Source organism: Mobula hypostoma, chromosome 3 (genome assembly GCF_963921235.1).
Source record: "Mobula hypostoma chromosome 3, sMobHyp1.1, whole genome shotgun sequence".
Lineage (NCBI taxonomy): Eukaryota > Metazoa > Chordata > Chondrichthyes > Myliobatiformes > Myliobatidae > Mobula > Mobula hypostoma.
This window is the reverse complement of record NC_086099.1, coordinates 182649705-182675499: the sequence shown is the minus strand read 5'-3', so window position 1 is coordinate 182675499 and position 25795 is coordinate 182649705. Positions and strand designations below refer to the sequence as shown.

General features: G+C 39.6%; 1 protein-coding gene across 1 annotated transcript in view; it reads right to left on the bottom strand.

Annotated features, from left to right (window-relative positions):
* The window catches only part of plxdc2b (plexin domain containing 2b), a 498542-nt gene that overhangs the window by 148505 nt on the left and 324242 nt on the right, over positions 1-25795 (bottom strand). Inside the window, exons 5-7 of the mRNA XM_063044214.1 lie at positions 17801-17923; positions 16338-16456; positions 15161-15260 (exon numbers count right to left, since the gene is read on the bottom strand). Of these exons, the coding sequence (XP_062900284.1) occupies positions 15161-15260; positions 16338-16456; positions 17801-17923 (342 nt within the window). The remainder of the gene's footprint in view (positions 1-15160; positions 15261-16337; positions 16457-17800; positions 17924-25795) is intronic.

Sequence of the window (25795 nt, the reverse complement as noted above, 5' to 3'; positions counted from 1 at the left end):
CAAAATTTTTTTCAGCTATATAAAGAGTAAAAGAGAGATGAAAGTGGATATTGAACTGTTGGAAAATGACACCGGAGAGGTAATGATTGGGGACATGCAAACTTAATTAGTAATTTTCGTCATTCTTCACTGTGGAAGACAGCAGCAGTATGCCAGAAGTTTGAAAGTGTCAGGAGGCAGAATTTAGTGTAGTTGCAATTACTAAGGAGAAGATGCTTGGGAAGATGAAAGTCACATGGATGAGATGGACTACACCACAGGCTCTGAATTTCAGAAGGCCTTTGACAAGGTGCCATACATGTGACTGTTTAACAAGATACGAGCCCATGTGATTATAGGAAGGATATTACCATAGAGAGAAGATTGGCTGACTAGTAGAAGACAAAGTGTGGGAATAAAGGAGGATATTCTGGTTGGCTATTGGAGACTAGTGATGTCCTGTAGGGGTCGATACTGGGACTGCTTCTTTTCACATTATATGTCCATGATTTGGATGAAGGAATTGATAGTTTTTGGGTTAAGTTTGCAGACGATACAAAGATAGGTGGAGGGGAAGGTAGTAACTGAGGAAACAGAGAGCCTGCAGAAAAATTCAACAGATTGCGTGAAAGGGCAAAGAAGTGACAGGTAGATTACAGTATAGGGAAGTGTATGGTCATGCTGTTTGGTGGAAGGAATAAAGGTGTAGGCTGTTTTCTAATTGGGAGCAAATTCAAAAATCAGCAGTGCAAAGGGACTTGTGAGTCCTAGTGTAGAATTCCCTAAAGGTTAACTTTCAGGTTGAGTCAGTGGTAATGAAGGCAATTGCAAAGTTATAAACACAAAAAATTCTTCAGATGCTGGAATATTAGCATTCATTTTGAGAAGACTAGAATATAAAAGCAAGGATGTAATGGAGAGGCTTTATAAGGCATTGGTCAGACTACACTGGGAGTATTGTGTGCAGTGTTGGGTCCCATATCTAAGCAAAGATGTGCTGGCATTGGTGACTTTTGAGGAGGTTCGTGAGAATGATTCTGGGAATGAAAGAGTTAACATTTGAGGAACATTTGATGGTTCTGGGTCTGTACTCACTGGAATAGGGGAGGAGGATCACATTGAAACCTATCGAACATTTAAACGCCTAAATAGAGTGGATGTGAAGAAGATGTTTCTAATAGTTGGGATGTCTAGAACAGCCTCAGAATAGAAAGGAGTCCATTTAGAACGGAGATGAGGAGGAATTTCTTTAGCCAGATGGTGCTGAGTCTGTGGAATACATTGCTGTGAAGGTTAGCTCATTGAATATATTTAAAGCAGGGGTTGATGGGTTTTTGATTAGTTAGGGTGTGTAAGGTTACTGGGAGAAGGCAGGAGAATGGGATGAGAGGGTTAATAAATCAACCATAATGCATTATAGAGTAGACTCAATGGGCTGACTGTCCTAATTCTGCTCCTGTACCTAATGGTCTTACCCATAGAGAATTTATTCTATTTTTTTCTCTAAGTAATTAATATAAATGGTGAGGAACAACTTACTGTTCACCCTTCTCTTCCAAAGTGTTTATAGGCTGTGCAGTGACATCCTTGACCCTAGCAGCTGGGAGGCGACATACCATTCTGGTATCATGTCTGTGGCTACGTAAAGGCTATGGGATCAGCACTACCCTAGCTGAAGTAGTTAAGACCTGTACTTCAGAACTACGTGCACCCCTGCCAAACTATTCAAGTGCAATTACAACACTGGCATCTATGTGTCAATGAGGAAATTTGCCTGATACGCATTACTCGCACAAAGCATGGCAAATTCACTCCAATTAATTACTGTTTAATTGGTCTGCGCTCAATCACCAAAAATTACCTGCTCATTGTTGCCCAGTTTGCATTTCCCAAGGACCACTCAGATTCAAATCCTCAGTGTCCCCTGTACAAATAAAACTCATAGAGCTGAATTACAGAGTTGAGACGGGACAAATGACTGCCCTTCATTTTAGTACAGTACAGAAAGAAACTCTTCAGCCCAATGATCCATGCTGACCAGATTGCTCCATCCAAGCACCAAGAAGTCTGGGTTTGTTTTGAAATGGCAACAAGGAATTTTATAAAACTGATGCCAATAGGATCAAGGGAAAGCACTCCAATGAACAAAGGCAGACCTGGTACAGAGGAAGGAGGTTGTGATTGTTGGAGATCAATCATCCCAGATGTGCAAGAATTTCTTAGCGCAGATCACTTTGCTAACTACTATCATTGATCTTCCATCCTGCTACATAGGTGGGTCAGGGCTCACTATCCGAAGGCACACAATATCCTTCCAAACATCCCAATGCTTTTTCATTATCTATAAGCCACTCCAAGGAGTTTGGTGGTATACTTTCCACTTAAGTATAGCACTAACAACCCTCAAGAAGCTCAACTCCATCCAGTACAGACTATGTGCAGAACAATCAAACACCCTAAACATTCAATCACACCATCACTGATGCACTGTGGCTGTAGCGTATACCATCAACAAAATACAGTGCAATACAGTGCCAGGACTACTCTGTTATCAACTCCCAAAACCTACATGTAACACCAATAAGACAAAGGGAAGCAGGTTCTCCTCTCTGAGTAAGGATGGCAGGGTAGAAGCATGGTTGACAAGAGACATGGAATAACTTGTCAAGAGGATGAAGGAAGCTTACATAAACTTTAGGAAGCAAGGATCAGCCAGGCCTCTAGAGCGTTACAAGAGAACAGGAAGGACTTATGAGAGCTAAAATCAAGCATAAGAGGGCATCAGCAAGAAGGATTAAGGAAAACCCCGAAGTGTTCTATGTGTACATGAAATTTAGGATGCTGACTAGCGAAGTTAGGACCAATAAGGGATAGAAGAGGAAACATATGCCTGAAGTTGAAGGAGGTAGGGGAGATCCTTTGCTTCAGTATTCACCAGTAAGCAGGAGCTTGATCTTTACAAGGACAGCGTAAAACAGGTTTACATGCTAGAATATGTTGACATTAGGAAGGAGGAATTGCTGAAACTAATGAAAACAGTGGGATAGGTAAGCCTCCAGGGCCAGATGGGATACACCCCAGGTTATTTCAGGAAGCAAGGAAAGAGATTGTTGTACCTTTTGCAATGATCTTTGCATTCTCGCTGGCCACAGGAGAAGTGAATGGAGGGTGGTAAATGTTATTTATTTGTTCAAGAACAGGCATAGGGATAATGCTGGCAACGATAAACTACTGAGTCTTTCTTCAGTGGTGGACAAATTATTGGAGAATAGACAATAGGTGCAGGAGTAGGCCATTCAGCCCTTCGAGACAGCACCGCCATTCATTGTGATCATGGCTGATCATCCACAATCAGTATCCAGTTCCCACCTTATCCCCATAACATTTGATTCCGCTATCTTTAAGAGCTCTATCCATCTCTTTCTTGAAAGCATCCAGAGACTTGGCTTCCACTGCCTTCTGGGGCAGAGCATTCCACATATCCACCACTCTCTGGGTGAAAAAGTTTTTCATCAACTCTGTTCTAAGTGACCTACCCCTTATTCTTAAACTGTGGCCTCTGGTTCTGGACTCACCCATCAGCGGGAACATGCTTCCTGCCTCCAGTGTGTCCAATTCCTTAATAATCTTATATGTTTCAATCGGATCCCCTCTCATCCTTCTAAATTCCAGTGTACACAAGCCCAGTCACTCCAATCTTTCAACATACGACAGTCCCGCCATCCTGAGAATTAATCTTGTGAACCTACGCTGCACTCCCTCAATAGCAAGAATGTCCTTCCTCAAATTTGGAGACCAAAACTGCACACAATACTCCAGGTGTGGTCTCAGCAGGGCTCTGTACGGCTGCAGAAGGACCTCTTTGCTCCTATACTCAATTCCCCTTGTTATAAAGGCCAGCATGCCATTAGCTTTCTTCACTGCCTGCTGTACCTGCATGCTTGCTTTCAGTGACTGATGTACAAGAACACCTAGATCTCATTGTACTTCCCCTTTTCCTAACTTGACTCCATTTAGATAATAATCTGCCTTCCTGTTCTTACCACCAAAGTGGATAACCTTACATTTATCCACATTAAACTGCATCTGCCATGCATCCGCCCACTCACCCAGCCTGTCCAAGTCACCCTGCATTCTCATAACATCCTCCTCACATTTCACACTGCCACCCAGCTTTGTCATCTGCAACTTTGTTAATGTTAATGATAATCCCTTCATCTAAATCACTAATGTATATTGTAAACAGCTGCGGTCCCAGCACTGAACCCTGCGGTACCCCACTGGTCACCGCCTGCCATTCCAAAAGGGACCCATTAATCACTACTCTTTGTTTCTTGTCAGCCAGCCAATTTTCAATCTATGTCAGTACTCTGCCCCCGATACCATGTGCCCTAATTTTGCCCACTAATCTCCTATGTAGGACTTTATCAAAAGCTTTCTGAAAGTCCAGGTACACTACATCCACTGGCTCTCCCTTGTCCATTTTCATAGTTACATCCTCAAAAAATTCCAGAAGATTAGTCAAGCATGATTTCCCCTTCGTAAATCCATACTGACTAGAAGATTCTTAGAGGCAGAATTTACAAGCATTTGAAGAAGCATCACACAGAAAATGCTGGAGGAATCAGCAAGTCAGGCAGCATCTATGGAAACGAATAAAGAGACAACATGGACTCTATTCCTTTCCATTGATGCTGTCTGACCTGTGGAGTTCCTTCAGTATTTTGTATATGTTACTCTGGATCTTGAGCACCTGCAGAATCTTTTGTTGTTATGATTTGGAGAAGCATAGCATGATTAGGGATAGTTAGCATGGCTTTGTTAGAGGCAAGCCATGCCTCATAAACCTGACTGAATTGTTTAAAAATGTGACAAAGCACATGGATGAAGGTAGGGCAGTGAATGTGGTGTATAGGGGTTTTGATAGGGTTCTCCATGTTAGGCTCATTCAAAAGTCAGGAGGAATCCAGAGAAAATGGGCTGTGTCGATTCAGAATTGGCTCGCCCATAGAAGGTGGAGGGTGGCTGTAGTTGAAGTCTATTCTGCCTGGAGGTCGGTGACCAAAGATGTTTCATATGGCTCTGTTCCACAAACCCTCTCTTTGTAATTGTTTTTTTTATAAGTGACTTGGATAAGGAAGTGGAAGGATGGGTTGGTAAGTTTGCAGATGACATGAAGGTTAATGGAGTTGTGGATGGTGTAGAATCTTGTCATCGGATACAATGGGAGTGCCAAGCTGAGCTGAGAAATGGCGGATGGAGTTCAATCTTGGAAGGTCAAATTTGAAGGCTGAATACAGGGTTAATGGCATAATTCTTGAAAGTGTGGATGAATAGAGGGACCTATAGATCCATTAAAGTTGCCACACAGGTTAATAGGGTGGTTAAGAATGCGTATGGAGTGTTGGCCTTCATTAATCCATGGGATTGAGTTTAAGAGCCGTGAAATAATGTTGCAGCTCTATAAAACCCTGGTCAGACCACACTTGTAATATTGTGTTCAGTTCTGGTCTCCTCATTTAAAGAAGGATGTAGAGGCTTCAGTGATGGTGCAGAGAAGATTTACCAGAATACTGTCCAGGCTATAAGAATGACTTATGAAGAAAGGTTGAGTGAGCTAGGGCTTTCCTCTTCACAGCAAAAGAGAATGAGAGGTAACTTAATAGAGGTATACAAGATGATTAGAGGCATACACCAAGTGGACAGCCAGTCTTTTTCCCAGGATGGAAATGGCTAATGCCAGGGGGCATAATTTTAAGATGTTTGAAGGTAAGTATGGAGTGGGGGTGGGGGAGGGCGATGTCAGAGGTTCATTTTTTACCCGGAGAACAGTAAGTCCCTGTCAGGGGTAATGGTATAGGCAGATACATTTGGGATATTTTTAAAAAACTGTTAGATAGGTGCATAGATTAGAAAACTAGAGAGTTATGTAGGAGGGAAGTATTAGATTGACATTAGAGAAGATTAAAAAGTTGGCACAAAATTGTGGGCTGAAGTGACTGTATTGTGCTGTAGTGGTCTACTATAGGTTCTATGTTCTAAATATGACCTATTGATTTGGAAATAGACATACAGTCCTTCATCAACGCTGAGACGTTATCCTAGAACACTTTATCCAAAAATAGTATGAGAGGAATTGCAGAGGTTCAAATTTTGCATCACTTTCTCAAGGATAATTGTAGATCAGCAACAAACACTGCCCCTGCCTGCGATTCTCAGGTGTCAAAAGTAAATAAATTTTAAAAGTCTTTCAACTATGGGACTACTTGGTCCTGGTTCAGTCTCAGCTATGGGAGGTAGTTATGAGGGTTGGTGACCCTGCCGCCCCCCAGATCACCAGAGTCAAAGGTCCTTGCAAGTCCAGAAGTAGAGGCCTGAAGGCCAAACCTGGTGATGTCCAGGGGGCAAAACCGAAGGTTGGTGACCAAAAGCAGAGGCCTTAAGAAATCCTGAAGGCCTAGATCAGTGGGGTCAGAGGTCAATGCAAAGTCAGAAGTCGAAGTTCAAATATCAAACCTGTGATCCACCAAGTCCTGGAATGAAATCTGAAGTTGGAGGCCAGATGTCTATGAGTTAGAGAATCTGGGGACAGGAAGAAGCCTGTCCTGGGCTTGGAGGCCTGTTTAGGTGTGTGAGTGGGAAAGATGGGATAGGATAGGGGCTTGCTTTGCTGTTGTTGTCCTGTCTTGTTTGGTTTTGTAGTTACTGCTTGTGTTGTCTGCTGAACACTGTGGGCATACTATGTTGGTGCCACAATGTGTAGTGACACTTGCAGACTGCCCCCCAGCACATCCTTGTGCAGGTATCCTGGTTGTTACACAAACAATGCATATCACTGTATGTCTTGTTGTATATATGATAAAGAAATCTGAATCTGACCAGTGTATGTAAAATGCTGTTCAGGTACAACAAAGGCTTGTAGATGCTATGTTGTGAAATCAGTTTCTGTCTCAATTTTGAAATCTGGCCCTAAAGTTTTTCCTGGATATGTGGGTACAAGGAGCATAAAGGAACCAGCTACCAGTTCAAAAAGAGGGAATCCAGTTACTTCCAAAGCCAAGTCTCCCATCATGAAAATACTGAGGATCAAATGGTACAAAATCGAAATTCAGTGGCCTGGACGATCCCTGTTGGGCTCGATTTATTTTATTAACTATGTAAACCTACAGCTTTCTCAGCTCAGAACTTAACACTTGGCTGCTTTATCTGTTTAATTAACTAAATAATTGTCATTTTCCTTCTTAATTTAATGCTGTTGAATTACATTTATTTTCAAAAGTAAGCCGTATTCCACCTGCCCCCCCGTTTGCTTAATTCCTATGCTTACAAGATTCCCAACTTAAACAAAACTGCATTTGATTGAACCTGCCAGTTAGTCTCTGTTAGCCTGACTAATAAATCTACAACAGCACCATTATTTATTGAGCCCGTGTGTTAGCATCTGAATCAGGGTACTGGAAATGACCACATTCTCAAAATCCCCATGTCTCAGGCAAGATTCGATGTCTGGTTTCCATTAGCACAGAATTGTAATACAAGTAAGAGAATTGTAGTCAATATTTATCCCTCACTTGCTATTACTAAAATAATTTATTAGACATTTTCTTATTTGTGCCTGTGGGACTTTGCAGTGTGTAAATTGATTGACCTACATTATAACAGCACCTACACTTCAAGGGTACTTTGTAGGCTGTGATTCTCTTTGAGAGTACGCAAGGTCATGAAAGGGTTTTCAAAATGTAATTTTTTTCAATTATATGAAATTCATTTTGTCTTCCAACTTATCATCTTCAAATATAGTTTGAAGTGAAATCATTAGTCTGTGTTTTGCTTCAGCTTGAATTTGTGCTAAAATGTGTTCATCAACAATACTATTTCTTGGCAGGTTTTGTTTTCCCAGTCTGAAATAATTTTGAGCTTCCTTTAGTAACATCAAAGAAATGCAGGAAGTTTGATTACATTCCAAAAACAAATTGTGATTATCATTCTTCTCATTGAGGACACTGTATTGTGAAAGAGCTGGTATGAATTACAGTAAATCACAGTATGTCAAGTGCTTTACAAAAATGACAAGGTGTTAAATGAATGCAAATTCCCATTACTGTGATACTCATGCATTTCTCAGTATGACTGCTGGGTATTATACACATTGTGACCTCTTCATTAGATACACCTGCATACCTGCTCGATAATGCAAATATCTGATCAGCCAATCATGTGGCAATAACTCATTGCATGAAAACTATGCATATATGGACAAGAGCTTCATTTGTTGCTCAGATCAAACATCAGAATGGAGAGAAAATGTGTTCTAAGTGACTTTCGCTGTAAACTGACAGGTGGTGCCAGAACGTTTGAATATCTCAGAAACTGCTAATTTCTAAGGATTTTGATGCACATCAGACTCTAGAGTTTACAGAGAATGGTGCAAAAATTTAAAAAATAAAATCCATTGAGTGGCAGTTCTCTGAAAGAAAAATCCCTAGTTTATGAGAGAGGCAGAGGAGAATGGCCAGACTTTTTTAAACTGATAAGAAGGTAAAAGTAACTCAAATAACCAGTTGTTACAACAATGGAGTGCAGAAGAGCATCTCCAGTACACCAAGGGTCAAGGAGAATGAAATAATTGTTACTCCAAATCCAATATGGCACAAGTACAAAACATGAAAGATAAGGAGTACAATGATAATAAAAAAACACAATAAATATAAATACACAAGGTAGCATATATAAATAGATTGATTGGATGTCCACAAAATGACATAAGGCTGTACATGAACTGACTGCCAAGAAATAGAAACATAGAAAACCTAGGGCATAATACAGGCCCTTCGGCCCACAAAGTTGTACTGAACATGTCCCTACCTTAGAAAATACTAGGCTTATCTATAGCCCTCTACTTTACTTAAGGGTTAAGGGTTTTCCTTAATCCTGCCCGCCAAGTCCTTCTCATGGCCCCTTTTGGCTCTTCTAATTTCCTTCTTAAACTCCTTCCTATTGGCCTTATAATCTTCTAGATCTCTAACATTACCTAGCTGTCTGAACCTTTTGTAAGCTTTTCTTTTCTTCTTGACTAGATTTATTATAGCCTTTGTACACCACGGTTCCTGTACCCTACCATAACTTCCCTGTCTCATTGGAACGTACCTATGTCGAACTCCACACAAATAACCCCTGAACATTTGCCACATTTCTTCCGTACTTTTCCCTGAGAACATCTGTTTCCAATTTAAGCTTCCAATTTTTGGCCTGAGAGCCTCATAATTCCCCGTACTCCAATTAAATGCTTTTCTAATCAAGTAGTGGTGGAGTTAGTGGGTGGAGGTGTTGATCAGTCTTCGTGCTTGGAGAAAGTGACTGTTGTTGTGTCTGGTGGTCCTGGTGTGGATGCTACTACTTCCTGATGGGTGTGTGACAAGCAGTCCATCAGCAGGGTGGGTGGAATCCTCCGTGATGTTACTGGCCCTCTTCAGGCACCTTTTTGTATACATGTCCTTGATGGTGTTTCGGCTGGTGCCGGTGATGCATTGGACAGTTTTGACAACCTTTTGCAGAGCCCTCCTGTTCACTGCAGTGCAGTTACTGTACCAAGCAGTGATGTAGCTTGTTCGGATACTCTCAACCGTCCAGCTGAAGGATATAGGTAAGCATGTGCAAATTCCAGCTCTCTTCAGCTTCTTCAGAAATTAGAGGCATTGAGGAACTTTCTTGACTGCTCAGGATGTGATGTGGGGCCATGAGATTTTTGTGTGATGTCTGCACATACGAGTTTGGAAGTACTTTCTGTTTCCACTGCTGTGAAGTGGGGAGTGTGAAAGGTGTGGGTTCTCCTGAAGTCAACAACCATCTGCTTTGTTTTGTTGACATTATTGTTATTTCCCTGCCATTAGTGCTTGAGCTCTTCCGCCTCCTCTCTATAGGTCATCTCATTGTTGTTGGTGATTAGCCCCGCCACTGTTGTGTCATCGATCGAACTTGATGATCTGATTGCTTGGGTGTATGGCCGTGCGCTCATCTGTGAGCAGAACGTACAGCACACAGCCCTGGCCATAATGGGGAGAGAGGAGCGGTTGTGCATCCTGACCATCTGAGATCTGTTCATTTGGAAGTTCAACAAGGAGTATGAGTTTAAACCAAGGAGTATTTAAACCGAGTAGGATTTGTTAACCAATATCTGTGCTGAATGCAAAATGAAATCCAGAAACAGCATTCTGACGTAAATATCCTTGTTTCCTAGGTGTGTCAGGGCCAGATACATGTCAGATGCAATGGCACCTGTTGTAAGCGGTTCTGTTATTAAGCATATTGGTGAGTGCCCAATGTGGAATTGGCATGTTGATCTAATAGAAAATGGTAAAGAAACGTGGAATGGTGACAAACCTTCTGACATCATGAAGGTCAAAATATCTTAATTAACAAAAACTGAAAATTACTTTATAATTCAAAGCCATTACAAAGAGCTGAAAGTTTGGGTCGAGAAGTCAGATGGATGGGGACTCACTACTTACAGCACAGCGATTAAACCAGTTCAATTGTCTGCTATTGTTGCAATGGCTAACACACACTGATCACTTTAGCACAGTCAGGTACTTCAGCTGACAATAGAATGATCATATCTCGAGAACTTGCAGATCCAAGACAAAGGCAACCGGCAAAATCAATTTCAGTGATAATTCATAATAACAATAAAAAGCACTTCACTGTTTGAAGTTCATTCCGCCTGTGACGAACTAGAATTATACAATGACTACAGTAAAATCTTCTTGGGTTTCCAGCTGAGACAGGTATCAATTTTAACCAATGTTTCAATGACAAACTCTGCCATCTTCATCAGGGAGGATGCCTGGGCTTGTCTAGCCCAGTGCTGTTTATACCCCTGTTGTCTATCCCTCCTGATTTGGAAGTACTCATCCGATCAGGTTTCTGCTGTCCCACCTTGCTTTTAATGAAGTTCATATTTCATTGTTAAAATTCTTTTCCTCTTGTTTTATTTCAATGGGTTCTTTCACCAGGCAGTCCCAAAAGCCATTGGCACAGCACTGTAGTTTTGTGCTGTCAAAGTCAATCCTACGGCTATTACCAATGCAATGTTCTGCTACCGCTGATTTCTCCAGGTAACCAACGGAATACACCACCTGAGCTCTTTGATGTGGGTTTCCACTCTGCGTCCCGCATTGACAGGGAATTCTGTAAACGTCAGCCATCCTGAGTCCCAGGTCATTTTGACCTGCACATGCTGTGATTTGTGCTTCCTTATGGGTATGTGGACAGTTTTAATCCTGCATTTCTTCAGGAACCTGGTGGTCCTTGCAGAAGCCGTGGAAATACAGGAAAGACAAGCGGTAGCAACGGGTTCCTCCCTCACTGTTAGGTTTCCTATTTTTCCGCCGGCCCTTTTAAGGGCCCAATTGATTCAATGACACAAAACCTCTGTACCATCATATACGCCATGGAAGCACTAGGTCTGTTTTCAATATCTACAATATTTGGCCTACAAGCAGTAACAGCAGCAAGCAGACAGACTTTCAAGAAAAGCTGTTGGTTAATAACCTACAGCTTGACATTGAAATTGATACTACCATAGATAGAACAATAATGACTCAAGGTAAAATGAGCCAGATAGCATTGTAGGAAAACTGTCCTATTGGAAACTTTCCCAGATAAAGTTTTACAACCATGACGGCAACTGAACCACCCAGTGGAAAATATAGGAATAAGCACGTGAAACTTCATTGCTATCTATTCCATTGTGTGAGTTTTGTGAGACAATTCAAGCTTGATTGACAAAATATTTTGTGATATTAAAATGAATTATTAGAAGACTACGCTAACGTAACAAGATATATGCATGCTTGCAACAGATCAGATGTGAAGCTGGACTACTGCAAGTCCAGTCCAGATCTGTACACTGTTAATAGTCAAGCAGAGTAGGAATTGGACAGGTTGGAATAAAAGGTTGCACTTGTAAAAACTGACCAGAGTGAGTGGCCCACGACATTAGTGGTCGTACCCTATGGCAAACAGAACACTGCATCTGTGTGAAGAATTGCAGAGTACAGTGCACAATGTGAAATGGAACTATCGGGCATACAGCACACAATACCAGATGATAATGAGTCTGCATCAGGAAGTGGAACAAATACAAGGATTAGTTCAGAATCAGGACTAAGTTCCAAAAGACCTTAAGTAGAATTAGGCCATTTTGCCCATTGAGTCTGTTCCCCCATTCAATCATGGCTGATCCTTTTCTTCTCTTCCTTAACCCCATTAATCGGCCTCCTCTCCATAACTTTTGATGCCATGTCCAATCAAGAATCTATCAATCTCTACCTTAAATACATCCAATAACCTGGCCTCCACAGCTGCATGTGGCAACAAACTCCAAGTTCACCACTCTCTGGCTAAAGACATTTCTCTGCATCTCTGTTTTAAATGGACGCCCCTCTATCCTGAGGCTGTGCCCTTTTGTCCTAGACTCTCCCACTCTCCTTTCCACATTTACTCTGTCTAGTCCTTTCAACATTTGAAAGGTTTCAATGAGATCCCTCCTCATCCTTCTCAATTCCAGTGAGTACAGACCCAGGGCTATCAAACATTCCTCGTATGATAACCCTTTTATTTCTGGAATCATCCTTGTGAACCTCCTCTGGATGCTCTCCAATGCCAGCACATCTCTTCTAAGATGAGGGGCCCAAAACTGTACACAATACTCAAGGTGAGGCCGCACCAGTGCCTTATAAAGCCTCAGCATCATATCCTTGCTCTTGTATTCTAGACCTCTTGAAATGAATGCTAACATTGCATTTGCCTTCCTCACCACCGACTCAACCTGAATGTTAACCTTTGGGGTGCTCTGCACAAGAACTCCCAAGTCCCTTTGCATCTCAGGTTTTTGGATTTTCTCCTCATTTAGAAAATAGTCAGCACATATATTTCTACTACCAAAGTACATGACCATGCATTTTCCAACATTATATTTTATTTGCCACTTTATTGCTCATTCTCCTAATCTGTCTAAGTCCTCAACACTCCCTGCCCCTTCACCAATCCTCATATAATTTTCAAACTTGGCAACAAAGCCATCTATTTAATCATCTAAATTATTTATATACAGCGTAAAAGAAGTGGTCCCAACACCGACCCTGTGGAACACCACTAGTGAAATTCCAATAGCAGAGTGGAGCTAAGTCTACATCCACAAAGTCCCAGACAAAAGAGGTGGGTGGTAATGGAAGCTGGAAGAGCAATGAAGTCCATCATAATCTAATCAATGGAAGGATGGGATCAAGGCACAAAATGCTCTTTTCCAGTTCTTATTTTCTCAGATTGAATGATAATAAAGAAGTTTCTATAATGAGTAGTGACATAATCTGTCCACCACTCAGGGACAGATATCAAACAAATACTTCATAAGTATCCATTTAATATAGAAATATGATTGAAAATGAATGCACTGAGGACATACTTCAGGAAGAAAGCTAATTGCCATTTTTGGTACCTGGTACTAAATTACTACTATCATTTAAATAATGATAGCATCAGTAGTTAAGTTGGTATCTAAAGTCAGGATTTTGATCCAGAGATGTGAATTTGAATCCCAATATAGCAGCTGGGGAGCTTAACTTTAGGTAATTAATATAACTGGAATGAAAGCTTTGAGCAGTAAATGACAATTTAAAAAAAGCTATTTATTCACCAGTATCATTTTCAAAGGAGATTTGCCATCTTCACTCAATCTGGCTTCTTTGCCACTTCTAGAGTGCCAACATGATTGACACATTACTGTCTCAGGAAACAGTTTAAAGGGCCATTCAGTTCAGGGAACAGTTAGGGTTGTGCCATGAATGCCAGTCATGACTGAATAGATTAAAACTAAAGCAAAACAACCAGTGTAGTCAAGTAAATAAACTCCTATCAATCCCCTTTCATTTTCTTTTACTAATTAAGTTAATTTTACAGTTGTTCTACTATGTAATTGTACATCCTTAAGAATTTCTTATCAGCCAATCATAGCCACATGCTCAATTTTCACACATGCATAAAGAATTTGAGGTTCCTTGGCAAAACATCCATTTAAAATAGGCAGTTTATATACATTATTGAGGGTGATATGTTTTCTGGGAAAATTTCTCACATGAGAATACCCAACAAGATCAAGATCAAATCAATAAAAAATAAGACAATGGAAATTATAAGCTGCATTACCATCAGACAAAAGTAAGGCAATTGATATTCTCTCAGCATTTCAATGAACCTACAAATATGCTGAGGTGACTAGACTTTAATTTCAATTTGACAGTAATTGACTAGGGTTATGGTTGATTTAACATCTCTAAAAAGAAACCACCAGGCAGGATCATATTTAAAGAATAGCTGACACTGGAACTGTTCAGGCCAAATGTATTTAACAGCATTGACTAGTCAGAGTTTAATCATCATTGCATGGGCTGATCTTCCATTCTGTGTGTATACTCAATGTAGTTTGTGACTATCTGAGACCACTACTGTTTCAATATCTGCTGATCACTTATCAGCTGAAGCTTGCCTGACCAGTCAGCTAGAAATGCAAAAGCAATCAACACAGCAGAAAAAATATTGTCAACAAGCTCAGATATAATTGGCCAAAGGGCTCTTTGCTATCTGATACCAGAATTTTATTTCTTTAACATTACTGATTATATATGATTTCCATTATTAACCTCTGTGTCCCACTTTTTGTACATCTGCATAACTGCATAAAATAGCTACTCGTAGAACAATAAACTTTATCCCACTAGCATATCTACATATTCAATATTTCTGAAATTAACCTTATATTTCAACTTCTAGATTCAAAGATTCAAAGTACATTTATTATCAAAGAATGTATAAACTATACAACTTTGAGATATGTTTGCTGACAGGTAGCCACAATGCAAGAAACCCGAAAGAACCAATTTAAAGAAAAAAAAGACTGACAATGTATGTGCAAGAGAAAGGAAAAAAAAACACAATCATGCAAGCAATTGAAGCGAACAACAACATTCCAAACCAAATTGATGTAATATTTTTTGTAACTACTGAACTTGTATGTTACGAAATGAATTTGAAACAAGCTTCCATCTGGGAATGGTCTGAAAGCTCTTCTTTATGGCTGGCGCTACACATTGTTTATTAAATGAATGAGTATAATTTTACGTACTAGGAATCTGCTGGATCTTGTGGACAACCACAAATGCATCTGAGAGTCCCACTTTGACTGGATGATTTGCAGAGTTTATCTGCGTCACAGAGACAGGTATCTGGAGGAAAAAAACTAATACATTTACAATTCTATGAAATAAATGCCAGTAGTTCAATGTTCACTGCTATTGGCAACAAGTGGTTAAAATTTAATGATGCTGTATCTTTTCTGAACTGATTGCAAGATGCAAGACACCCTAAATCATAAAGCTATTTTAGTCATTCAGCTGCAACTGCTTCCAGAAAACATTACTGCATTTGTAATATTCTGGCACATATGTAAAGTATTTGAATTCTGATCTACAGCATCTCCAGAAATCATCTTCAATATCATAATCGCCCATGTGTAGCTTATACTTACCAGCAAATGATTGATTCATAAATATGAACACTTTATTTCAGCAAAATAAATGAATTGAAACACAGCTGATAAAAATGTTACAAAAGTTGAGTACTGAAATTGATTAGCCTCTTTCTATGCAAAACAAAGAGATGAGAATTTTTCATCTTTTTCTGAATTTGGACAACTGCTAGGAGATATAATTTTATATTCCTTAAGACATTAGGCGGGAAAGATGCAACGAGATGCCAGCTTACTTTGTACAAATCATTTAGCATGTCTTAAACTATAAAATCTCAAAATTTACAAGAATAATGGCCAATTTTAGTGAAGTGGCAGTACTGATCTCTTCTTTTTACTTCTGCCTCCTTGAAAATACTGAGAAAAATTAATATAAATTGTTTGTCATTCTTACTTTAGATATTGCCAGATTCAGAATGTTCTTTGCAGACAGTAAATGTAACAGCAAAAGAATGGTCACATTTTAAATGTAATTTCATCACAACTAGAATGTGACGTGAAATTTCAGGCAGCTCCCCCACCCTCACCTTCTGCACCACCCAGTCCTAGGAGTCAAATTAGATCCAAGCCATTAAATCAACAAAGGCTAATCGCAGTAACCCCAATTTGTCAAAATTCATTTACTTAAAATGACTGGTTGCAATTAGAAGAGCTGTTCACATATTCTTACCTGACTTTGAAAATTTTTCATGAGGTTAATAAATACCATCCACAGGAAATGAACAGTCATTCAAATATACTAATACTCAGTATTTCCTAGAGCTGAAACACTTACCTCTTTGTAACCAAAGACAATTCGTCCATCATTGTGTAGGGTGGCCTGGAAGGTGAAGCTTCCTAAATCGTAGTTATCCTGCAGATGAACATTGTCCCACTGCACTACCAGAGCAGTACCTGTACATCCAAATAAAACAATACATTAGTTCAAACAAGGCCCTTTAGTTTTGCAGCACGTTCAAGCAAATCTGTTCAACAATACTGCTTGTTGTACAGTCAGCCCAGGTTACCCAGGGAAAAACAAGATTGGTAACTATTTATTTCATACATTTTCCCAACATTTTATAAATAGGATTTTTTTTAATTAACAAAAAATCATTTTTCCTGGTGACTGCAGTCGGGGACAATGGTAGAACTGCTTCCAGCTTTTCTATTTCTTTCGTGAGTGTTTTTTTTTTGCGTTCCCAGCATTTTTGTTTGGTTTTTACTGTTTTTCACCAAATTTAAAGCCTGTGAAGCGATTGATAGCAGAGCACTGTGCAGTTTGGTGTGGTGACAGTGGAAACACTTGCTTATACACTACAACACGAACACAATATTTTTCAATTCAAATCACTAGTGCTTGTGTGTATCCTCCAAATGAGCAGTAATGATAGCTACTGTATCCTTTATTTGAACCAGTTATTCGACCTTTTCTTAAATGATGACACAGCTTTGCTTCAATCACAAACTCTTTTACCCTGGAGATTCTTGAATCTTAAACTGATGTGCATTGTTGGTTGTGAAATAGAGTGCCTCATACTCTTACATGGCTGAAAGACTTTAATCTGTTAAAATTGTCAGCACATCCAGCTTCTGTCCTGCTCCTGAAGCTGTGCTGTTGATTTGTCTGGTCCCATTATGTTTCTGGTCAATGGTCACCTTGTGATGCTAATGACAGGTATGGGCAAAGATGGTTTAATTCAAGTATTACTAGGAAGGTTTATTAGCTGGCAACTATACCTTCTACTATTCAACCCATAATGACACAGAACTAGATGTAGGCTAATATGTGCTGCCTACAATCAGAGGATTGTAGATTGACACAATTGACAATAACACAAAAGTAGGATTAAACCTTTATAGCCCAAGGGTCACCCATGATAGCGAATAGCCTCTGATGTAGATTTATTAGCAACTGTGCCCTGATGAATTCCAGAAATCTCAGCAATGCAATTTAGAAAGACAAGCATTAGCAAAGACTGCTGTACATTAACATTAGAGATGATCTGCCAATTTTCAGCATCATTGATTGCAAGTATTCAGCACAGTCATTTATAGGAATTGCCAGTGATTGTTCCAATCTAGCCCGAGGGGTGCCCCCTGACCAACGTCTGAGATAGAATATTAATAGTAATCATCGGACTCTGGCCATGACTTGTATTTAGAAAATAGAAAATGCATTTCTTTACATATTTTAGGAAAGCAAAAAAAATGCATCTTTGTGATCATATAAATTGTCTTGATAAAATCAGTAATTACCATTGTCAAAGTATCTTACAGTTGAATTCCTGGATACACTTGGGTCAAAGTTGGCCATCAGTGGCGCAATATACTGAGTGGCTGTTAACATGCGGTGTACAACTTCGCCTGTGTAGATAAAACCTACAAGAGAGGAGATCATATGAAATGAGATCCAATATCCAGAAGAATCACGATTCCTGATTTTGAAGCACATAAATAATGCAAGGCTCATTAAATATTTAATGAAGAATTTCTCTTCACCAAAAGCAATGAAGATCTCAAAGTAAACTATCAGAAATTCAGCTTTGTAACACACTGTTATTCCTCTGAGGCATGAATATCTTGGGCCTATGTGTTATCCTGTTCAAATTTTCCTTTCTTTAAAAAAAGGGTAAATAAAACATATGATAGAAATCTGAAATACAAACAGAAAAGGCTGGAAATAATCAGGAGCTTATTTTTGAATATGAGACCACTTCTCAAGTTCTGTGAACAGTACTACATCCTTGGCTAAGGAAGGATGTTAAGGCATTGGAAGGCTTACAGGTTTAATACCTGAAATAGGTCAACTAGAATCATAGATTTGCACAAGACACAAGCAGGCCCTTTCACCTCACCTTATTCACACATGCTATGATACCTATCTACACAAATCCTACTTGCCCACGTTTAGGACATAAACCTTTTGTACCCAAATAATTGTCCAAACACCTTTTAAATATTCTTGTTATATTTGCCGATACCGCCTCCTCTGGCAGTTTGTTTCAGATATTCATCACATCCTGCATGAAAAGCTTATCCCTCAGATCTCCTTTAAGTTTCTCCCCTCTCATCATAAAACCTATGGCCTCTGGCTCTAAACACTGAGCCTAGGGAGTAAGATTCTATATACCCTGTCTACGTCCCTCATAATTTTATAAACATCCATAAGATCATCTCTCAACATCCTCCATGATAGCAAGGTTTTCTTAATATAAAAGATTATAAAGGCCGCCCTGTATTGGCAGGAATTTTGAAGAGCGAGATGATCTTGAATGAAACATTCAGGGTCTTGACCAGATAGTTGCAGAGAGAACATTTACTCTTCTGATGCAGTCTAAAACTAGGCACTACTAATTAAAAATAATAAAACAGGGATGAGCTGGAATATTTTTCTCATCGAAGTTTGTGAGGTTTTGCAACTCTCTTCCTAAAAGGGTAGCAGAAGTCGATTCTTTGAATATTTTTAAGACAGATGAAGATAGTCACTTGACAGGCAATGGGAGAAAGGTCACCGTGAGTGGATGGGAATGTGGAGTTGAGCTTGTAGTCACATCACCAATAATCTTATTAAATTGTGCAATAGATCCGAAGAGATGAATGGCCTTCTTTGCCTCTAATTCATGTGAATGCCTCAATAGATGAATTGTTTGCCCTGGAAGGGGAAGATCAAGATCCCTTACTCTTGTCTGTACAAATTTTAAAGATTTTTCTTACTGCTATCTGTAAGTACTTTATAGTTCATTTATTGGCTTTGTCAATGTGCAACCGTGCCCTTTAAATGTCATAGGTACATGTATAATGAATAAATCTACATGCATTTACTGACAGAGAAATATACTAGTAGATCTTCGTTCAATTTTTTGAAATCAACTCAATCAATCCAGAATAGTGGGGAATAACTCATTCACATCAATGATTAGATTGCTTTTTAACTCTAAATGCAAGGTAATGAGACATCTTTGGCTACTTTAACTGTTTAACAACGAATAACAAATCTCTTATGTGATTACTTGACTGTATTTTATATTGGTCTCCTTCAGTTTTCAGTGTTTTCTTTCTTGTTGCGAATTGGTAGGTGGGCGATAAGTTACTTTTCGTGAGAGGCAGCTGTTTTGGATTTAGGGTCTGATGTTCTTGTTGGTGTTCTTTTGTGTGGGGGATCTGTTAGTTTATTGTGGGCAAGGAAGAGGGTTGGGGTTTGATGTTATTATCACTGTTTGTTTGCGAGAAGGGTTAGGGTCGCTGTTTTTTTTGGCAAACGAGGGGCTTGGGGATTTGATGTTATTGTCACTTTTTTTAAAAGAGAGGGGTTTGGGGTTTGTGAGTTTTGTTTACTATTCTTTTTTTTGTGCTAGGGTGGAGTTGATGTCTTTTCTTTCAACAGCTACCATGCTTTTTTCTGTATTTCATGCCTACCTGGAAAAGACAAATATCAGAGTTGTATATGCAAATTTGACAAAAAAAATGAACATTTGCAAATGCACATACTTACACAATTGGAAAAATAACAGTATGTTCCACAGTATAGGCAAAATAGGTGCTATATATACAGATATATTTGCAGGAGTCTTTCAGAAAATTACGTTCAACTTCTGTTAGGCAAAGATGATGAGAGGCATTGATCATGTAGATAGCCAGAGGCTTTTTCTCAGGGCCGAAATGACTAACATGAGGGGGCATAGTTTTAAGATACTTGGAAGTAGATACAAGAGGGATGTCAGAGGTAAGTTTTTCCACACAGAGAGTGGTGGGTATGATGAATGCACTGCCAGCGATGGTGGTAGAGACGGATACAATAGGGTCTTTTCAGAGACTCTTAGGTAGGTATATGGAGCTTAGAAAAATAGAGAGTTATGTGGTAGGGAAATTCTAGGCAGTTCTAGAGTAGGTTACATGGTCAGCACAACATTGTGGACCGAAGGGCCTGTAATGTGCTGTATGTTTTTGTGTTTCTAAAATAACAATCAGTTTGTTGCACAATTAACATTACCAATATTACTATTTTACTCAGGTAAATGAAACAAACAATGAAATTATTTGCTTAGTAGTCTAATATCTGTGTTATTTTGTGTATACACAATAAAGAATTGCAGTTCCCAATGGGCTACGTGGGCTGTTTACCCGGCACCGGAAGTGACTTTGGGATGCTGGTTGCACGTGCTTGTGTTGGGCTGAAGCCATTGCTGGAGTGTCCCAAATAAATTGTGTTAGTTTTACCCATGCTAGGTTTGTCTTTTATCAAGAACAAACATAACACGGTGTCAGAAGTCGGCTTGATGTCTAAATGAATACTGCAAGTGACTAAGAAAGAAACACTAGTGATGGAGCAGCTGGCCTGCGAGGCGACAAAGCACATTACTCCCAAATTAACCAAGAAATTCAGGTGAGAGTCTGAAATGGATAACCTAACTTCTGCTACACTGTTACAGTTTACCAGTAATTTAATTGATAACTGAAAATACTTCAAACTGCATTTAATATACATTTAGCAGCACACAGAGCTGGAGGGGCTAATGGACATTTGGAAGCATCTATCTTTCCACATGCAATTGGCAAAGATGCTTTGGACATCTACAACAGCTTCCAAATTGGTGAGACAGCTTTAACATTGGACACTTGCATGACAAAATTTGAGGAGTATTTTGTGCCAAGTAAAAACAACAAGTTTGAAAGATACAAACTCTTTTTCTTTGACCAGAAACAAGTGGTTAACTTTGACCAACACTTAGCCGAGTTTCACACACTGAATAAGTCCTGTAAGTTTGGAGATTTGAGAGACTGACTAATTAGAGAGAAGATAGTCTGCGGAACTTCAAATAGTGTGCTGACAGAAAGATTGCTCTGAGAAAAAGACTTATCGGTGGAAAAGGCTGTGGATATGTGTAAGACAGCAGAGACCACATGTTTACAAGCTAACTAGTACACAGGGCAGACACAATAGGGCATGTTGAGAAAACAGAGGGACAGAGCACAAGGCATTTCCAAACACCACAGCAGAGTGAAGAGGTAGACGCAAATAGAAAATGCAGTAAATGTGGGAGTAGGCACATTCCAAAGATGTGTCCTGCTAATGATAAGTCCTGCAATAACTATGGGAAAAAGAATCATTTTACAAAGTGCTACAAAGCTGGGCTACCAAGAGGAAGATTCACACTATTACTGGGGAAATAGAGGATACCTTTGTGGATTCTCTATAGGCTGCTGGTGGCGGTAAAACAGAATAGATTGTTTCAGTCAGTGTGAATGAAACAGTAATTCCATGCAAGCTTGTCACTAGCCTCGGGTGAATCTGTTGTCCATCAGTGGTTACAAGACTCTCTAAGTAAAGAATATGATTTACTCAGTTAAGTTAAAAGTGACAGGCTATACTGGCGAGAACATTCCAGTAAAAGGGGGCTGTATACTGATCTTCAAGCACAGATACTGATTGAAGACAAGAAAGTACTGCCAACATTAGTTCTGAGTGCATGTTAAAAGCTCAATCTGGTGGAAATAATTTTCTTACTGGCTTCACAGACCAAAGAGGACCACACAACAGTCATGGAAAGGTACTTGAGGGGCTTGGATGTTTACCAGATGTAACTTGAGAAACTTGTAACAGCATCCATGAGACTCCAGAAAGGTTATGCAAGAGAAGCACAAGAACTCCACTTTCCATAGACATCTGTACCAGCTACACTAGCATGACAGTCAGGATGCCAGTGCTAAACAGAGTGATCATGATGAAGAAGTCACCAGTCCTGCTCCCACATCATACAACTGCAGCTCAAAATCTGTCTCTCATCGACTTCCGGTTAAAGAATGGAATTGAAAATATCTCCATGATCCTCACTGAAGTTTAAGAGGAAAAATAAATAAGAAGATGGAAAGACCACACATTCTGCATAGGTCAGAACAACAGGAACTGTTCAGTACAGACCAACAGGAGGACTTGCTATCTATGATAAGCAGCCAACAGAAGGAGCTCTGTGAATTGAGGCAGAATCAGTTGGGACGTGTGCAAAGATTCATTGATCACATGGATGCAGTCTTGGGCTCCATTATGAGGCATGTGGAGCAAATTATGGTCACACAGCAAGAAAAAGAACAAACAGGTAGGATCTTGGCAGAAAGATGTGAAAGAAACTAATATGTTGATCAGAGTTCTAAAAAAAGACAGTAATGTTAACGCAGCAAATGAAAGTAAGGCATCTGTGGAGACAAATAGCAGACCAAAAAGGACCACTGAACCACCTCAGAGACTGATTGAAAAGTACTGAGTGAATAAGGCAATGTATTTGGTCATTACAAATGAAGTTAATGCAAATAACTATGTTGGAAAGCATTATTGTTTCTTGCAGGTTTATGAGGACAGAGTATTATATTTGTTTTCTTAAAGGGGAGAAGATGTTTTAGTATTTGTGTACATAATAAAGAACTTCAGCTCCCAGTGTGCAATGCGAACAGTTCACCTGGATTCCAGAAATGACACTGGGGAGCTCATACCATGTTTTCGTTTTGGGCTGAAACCATTGCTGAAATAAAATGTATTAGTTTTACCCATGCCAGGTTTGTCTTTTATCAAGAACAAACATAATAATATCCATTGTAAGAAAGCTACTAAAATTTCTTACAAGCACCGTGATGAAGCAGTTAGATAAATATGAGCTGACCAGGGAGACCAGCCTAGAATTGTAAAGAATAAATTTGAAGAAAATGCATGAAGATTTCTACATTGTAATTAAAGTGGTCTTCAGATTGGATGGTATCAATAGATCTCAGTTATAAGTATTTCCAAAGACAACGAACAAGATTCCACATAAGAGGCTTTACAGAAATATAATATGCAATTCGAACTTAGATAGAAATTTGTTTTGGAGGAAGGAGATCGGCATTAGCAGATGTGATGAAACACTCTAATTGATACCATGTCAGTTACACTTTGCTGTATTTAAAATGACTTGAATGGAAGCAGAGAGACACATACACCAAAGTTAGATGAAAGAATCTGAGCAATGTGTACAGTTCTACATCCCAGGTCAATACACAGCAGCAAGGGTGTGATTGCTCTGAATAGATTCACCAGGATGTTACCTGGGTTGGCGCATTTCACTTATGAAGAGAGGCTTGATGGACTGGGATTGTTTTCTTGGACTCATTATAGAGAATACAAAATTAAGAGAAGCATAGATTGGGTAGGTAATAAAATATTTTTCTCCACAGTAGAGAGGTTTATAACCAGATGGTGTAGGGTTGAAGTATGCCGCATATATCCTGCTCCAGGGAATTATATTCACATTGAAATTTACTTCTGAAAAAATTACAACAGCAGAGGAAGTGTACCGGTTTTAGGATTAAGATGTGGTGTTTCAGTTATAAGGATCCATTGCACATGCTGGTTTGGTTTTCTTGGAGTGGAGGAAGCAGCCAGAGGACCTGTTAGAGGTAAACAAACCCCTGAATCACAGAGAGTCACAGAGCACCACAGCACAGAAACGGGCCCCTCAGCCCAGCCAGTCTGTGCCGCTAAGACTAAGTTTGAATTCCTTTGACTGCAGAAGATTAAGTGGTGAATCAATATGTGTTAATGATTATTAAAAACATGTTGTTGGATTTATTTCACATGTTGGTACAGTCCACAACAAGGGCCATGACTTTAATATCAACCGCAAGGCCTGTCATGGTTAATTTCAGAAGAAAACAATTCTTAGGATCCATACATCACAGTGATTTCCTGTTTTGTGGCTCTAGATTATTTAATACACTGTGAAGAAGTATATGGTTAAATATTCAGATTTGAGACCTATGTAAAATGATCTACATATTTCAATTCTTCACATTTGGGTGCAGCTTATTATGTCAATTCCCATTATTTAGCTTAATATTTGAAAAAAAATTATCTTTGATGCTTTGTACACCTATCCTCAATGCTGGTAGCTGAGGTGAGCATTTGCAGAGAGAACTCTTGCACGATAGTGTTGTGCTTAGCAGTCAGCACAACACTATCATCGCTCGGGGCATCAGAGCTCGAAGTTCATTTCCGACGTCCTCGGTAAGAAAGTTTGTACATCCTTCGTGTGTTCATGTGCGTTTCCTGCTGATACCCTGATTTCCTCCCATATACCAGTCAGTAGGTTAACTGGTCATTTTAAATTGTCCTGTGATTATAACGGCATCCGTTAGTCTTGCTAGACCATGGATCTGTGCCTGGAAAGTCTTCACTCTCCAGGGCGCAGGCCTCGGCAAGGTTGTATGGAAGACCAGCAGTTGCCCATGCTGCAAGTCTCCCCTCTCCACGACACCGATGTTGTCCAAGAGAAGGGCATTATAATCCATACAGCTTGGCACAGTGTCGTCACAGAGCAATGCGTGATTAAGTGCCTTGCTCAAGGACACAACACGTTCCCTCGGGTGGGGCTCAAACTCACGACCTTCAGGTACTGTAGCTAGTCCAATGGCTAAACCACTTGGCCACGTGCCCACACTCCTGTGATTAGGTGAAGGTTAAATCAGTGGGTTACTGGTAGGCAGCACGGCTTTGTGAGCTGCAGAGGACCCTTTCCGTACTGTATCTCCAACTAAATTACAAAATAAGTTGTCATAATGATGTGACTCTTCTGAAAGTTTAAAGTAAATTTATTATTAAAGCAGATATTTGTAACCATATACAACCCTCAGGTGAATTTTCTTCCAGGCATTCTGTCACCACATTCACTTTCAAAGCAACAAATCTTCACGTGATGCAAACTGTGATCACTATTTTCGCCAACATAAGTTGCGTTCTAGATATAACCATGACGATTAATTCATTTTAATGTTTTCTTCTGACAAAAGAAACCATGTAAACATCTATTTACATATGATTGAAGTTCACTTTGGTCTTCTTTTTGAATGTCATCCAAGATATCCCCAAAAGAGAAGGCACTGCCATAAACAGTTGTTGTCAATTCCCAGTTTTTATGCTGCAGTTACTTATGCATCTCAATGATCTTATTTTGAAATTCTGCATTCTACTGACAATTCAGACAACTCTTGATGACATGAGCTGATTCATTTTTATATAAAATACAGTTCATGTTCCATTTATGTTGCATCTTCAGTGCAGGATGCAGGTAGCTCAAGCGACAATTGACTGTTGCCAACAAGTTAGAAATGATCCATGCTGTCAATTTACTATGCAGCAGACAAATGCCTTTTAATGCTTATAGTGGAAAAAGCCCAGGTCTTTAGTGCCTACCTTTACTGGACACACCTGGAGGTTAGATTTAGGAT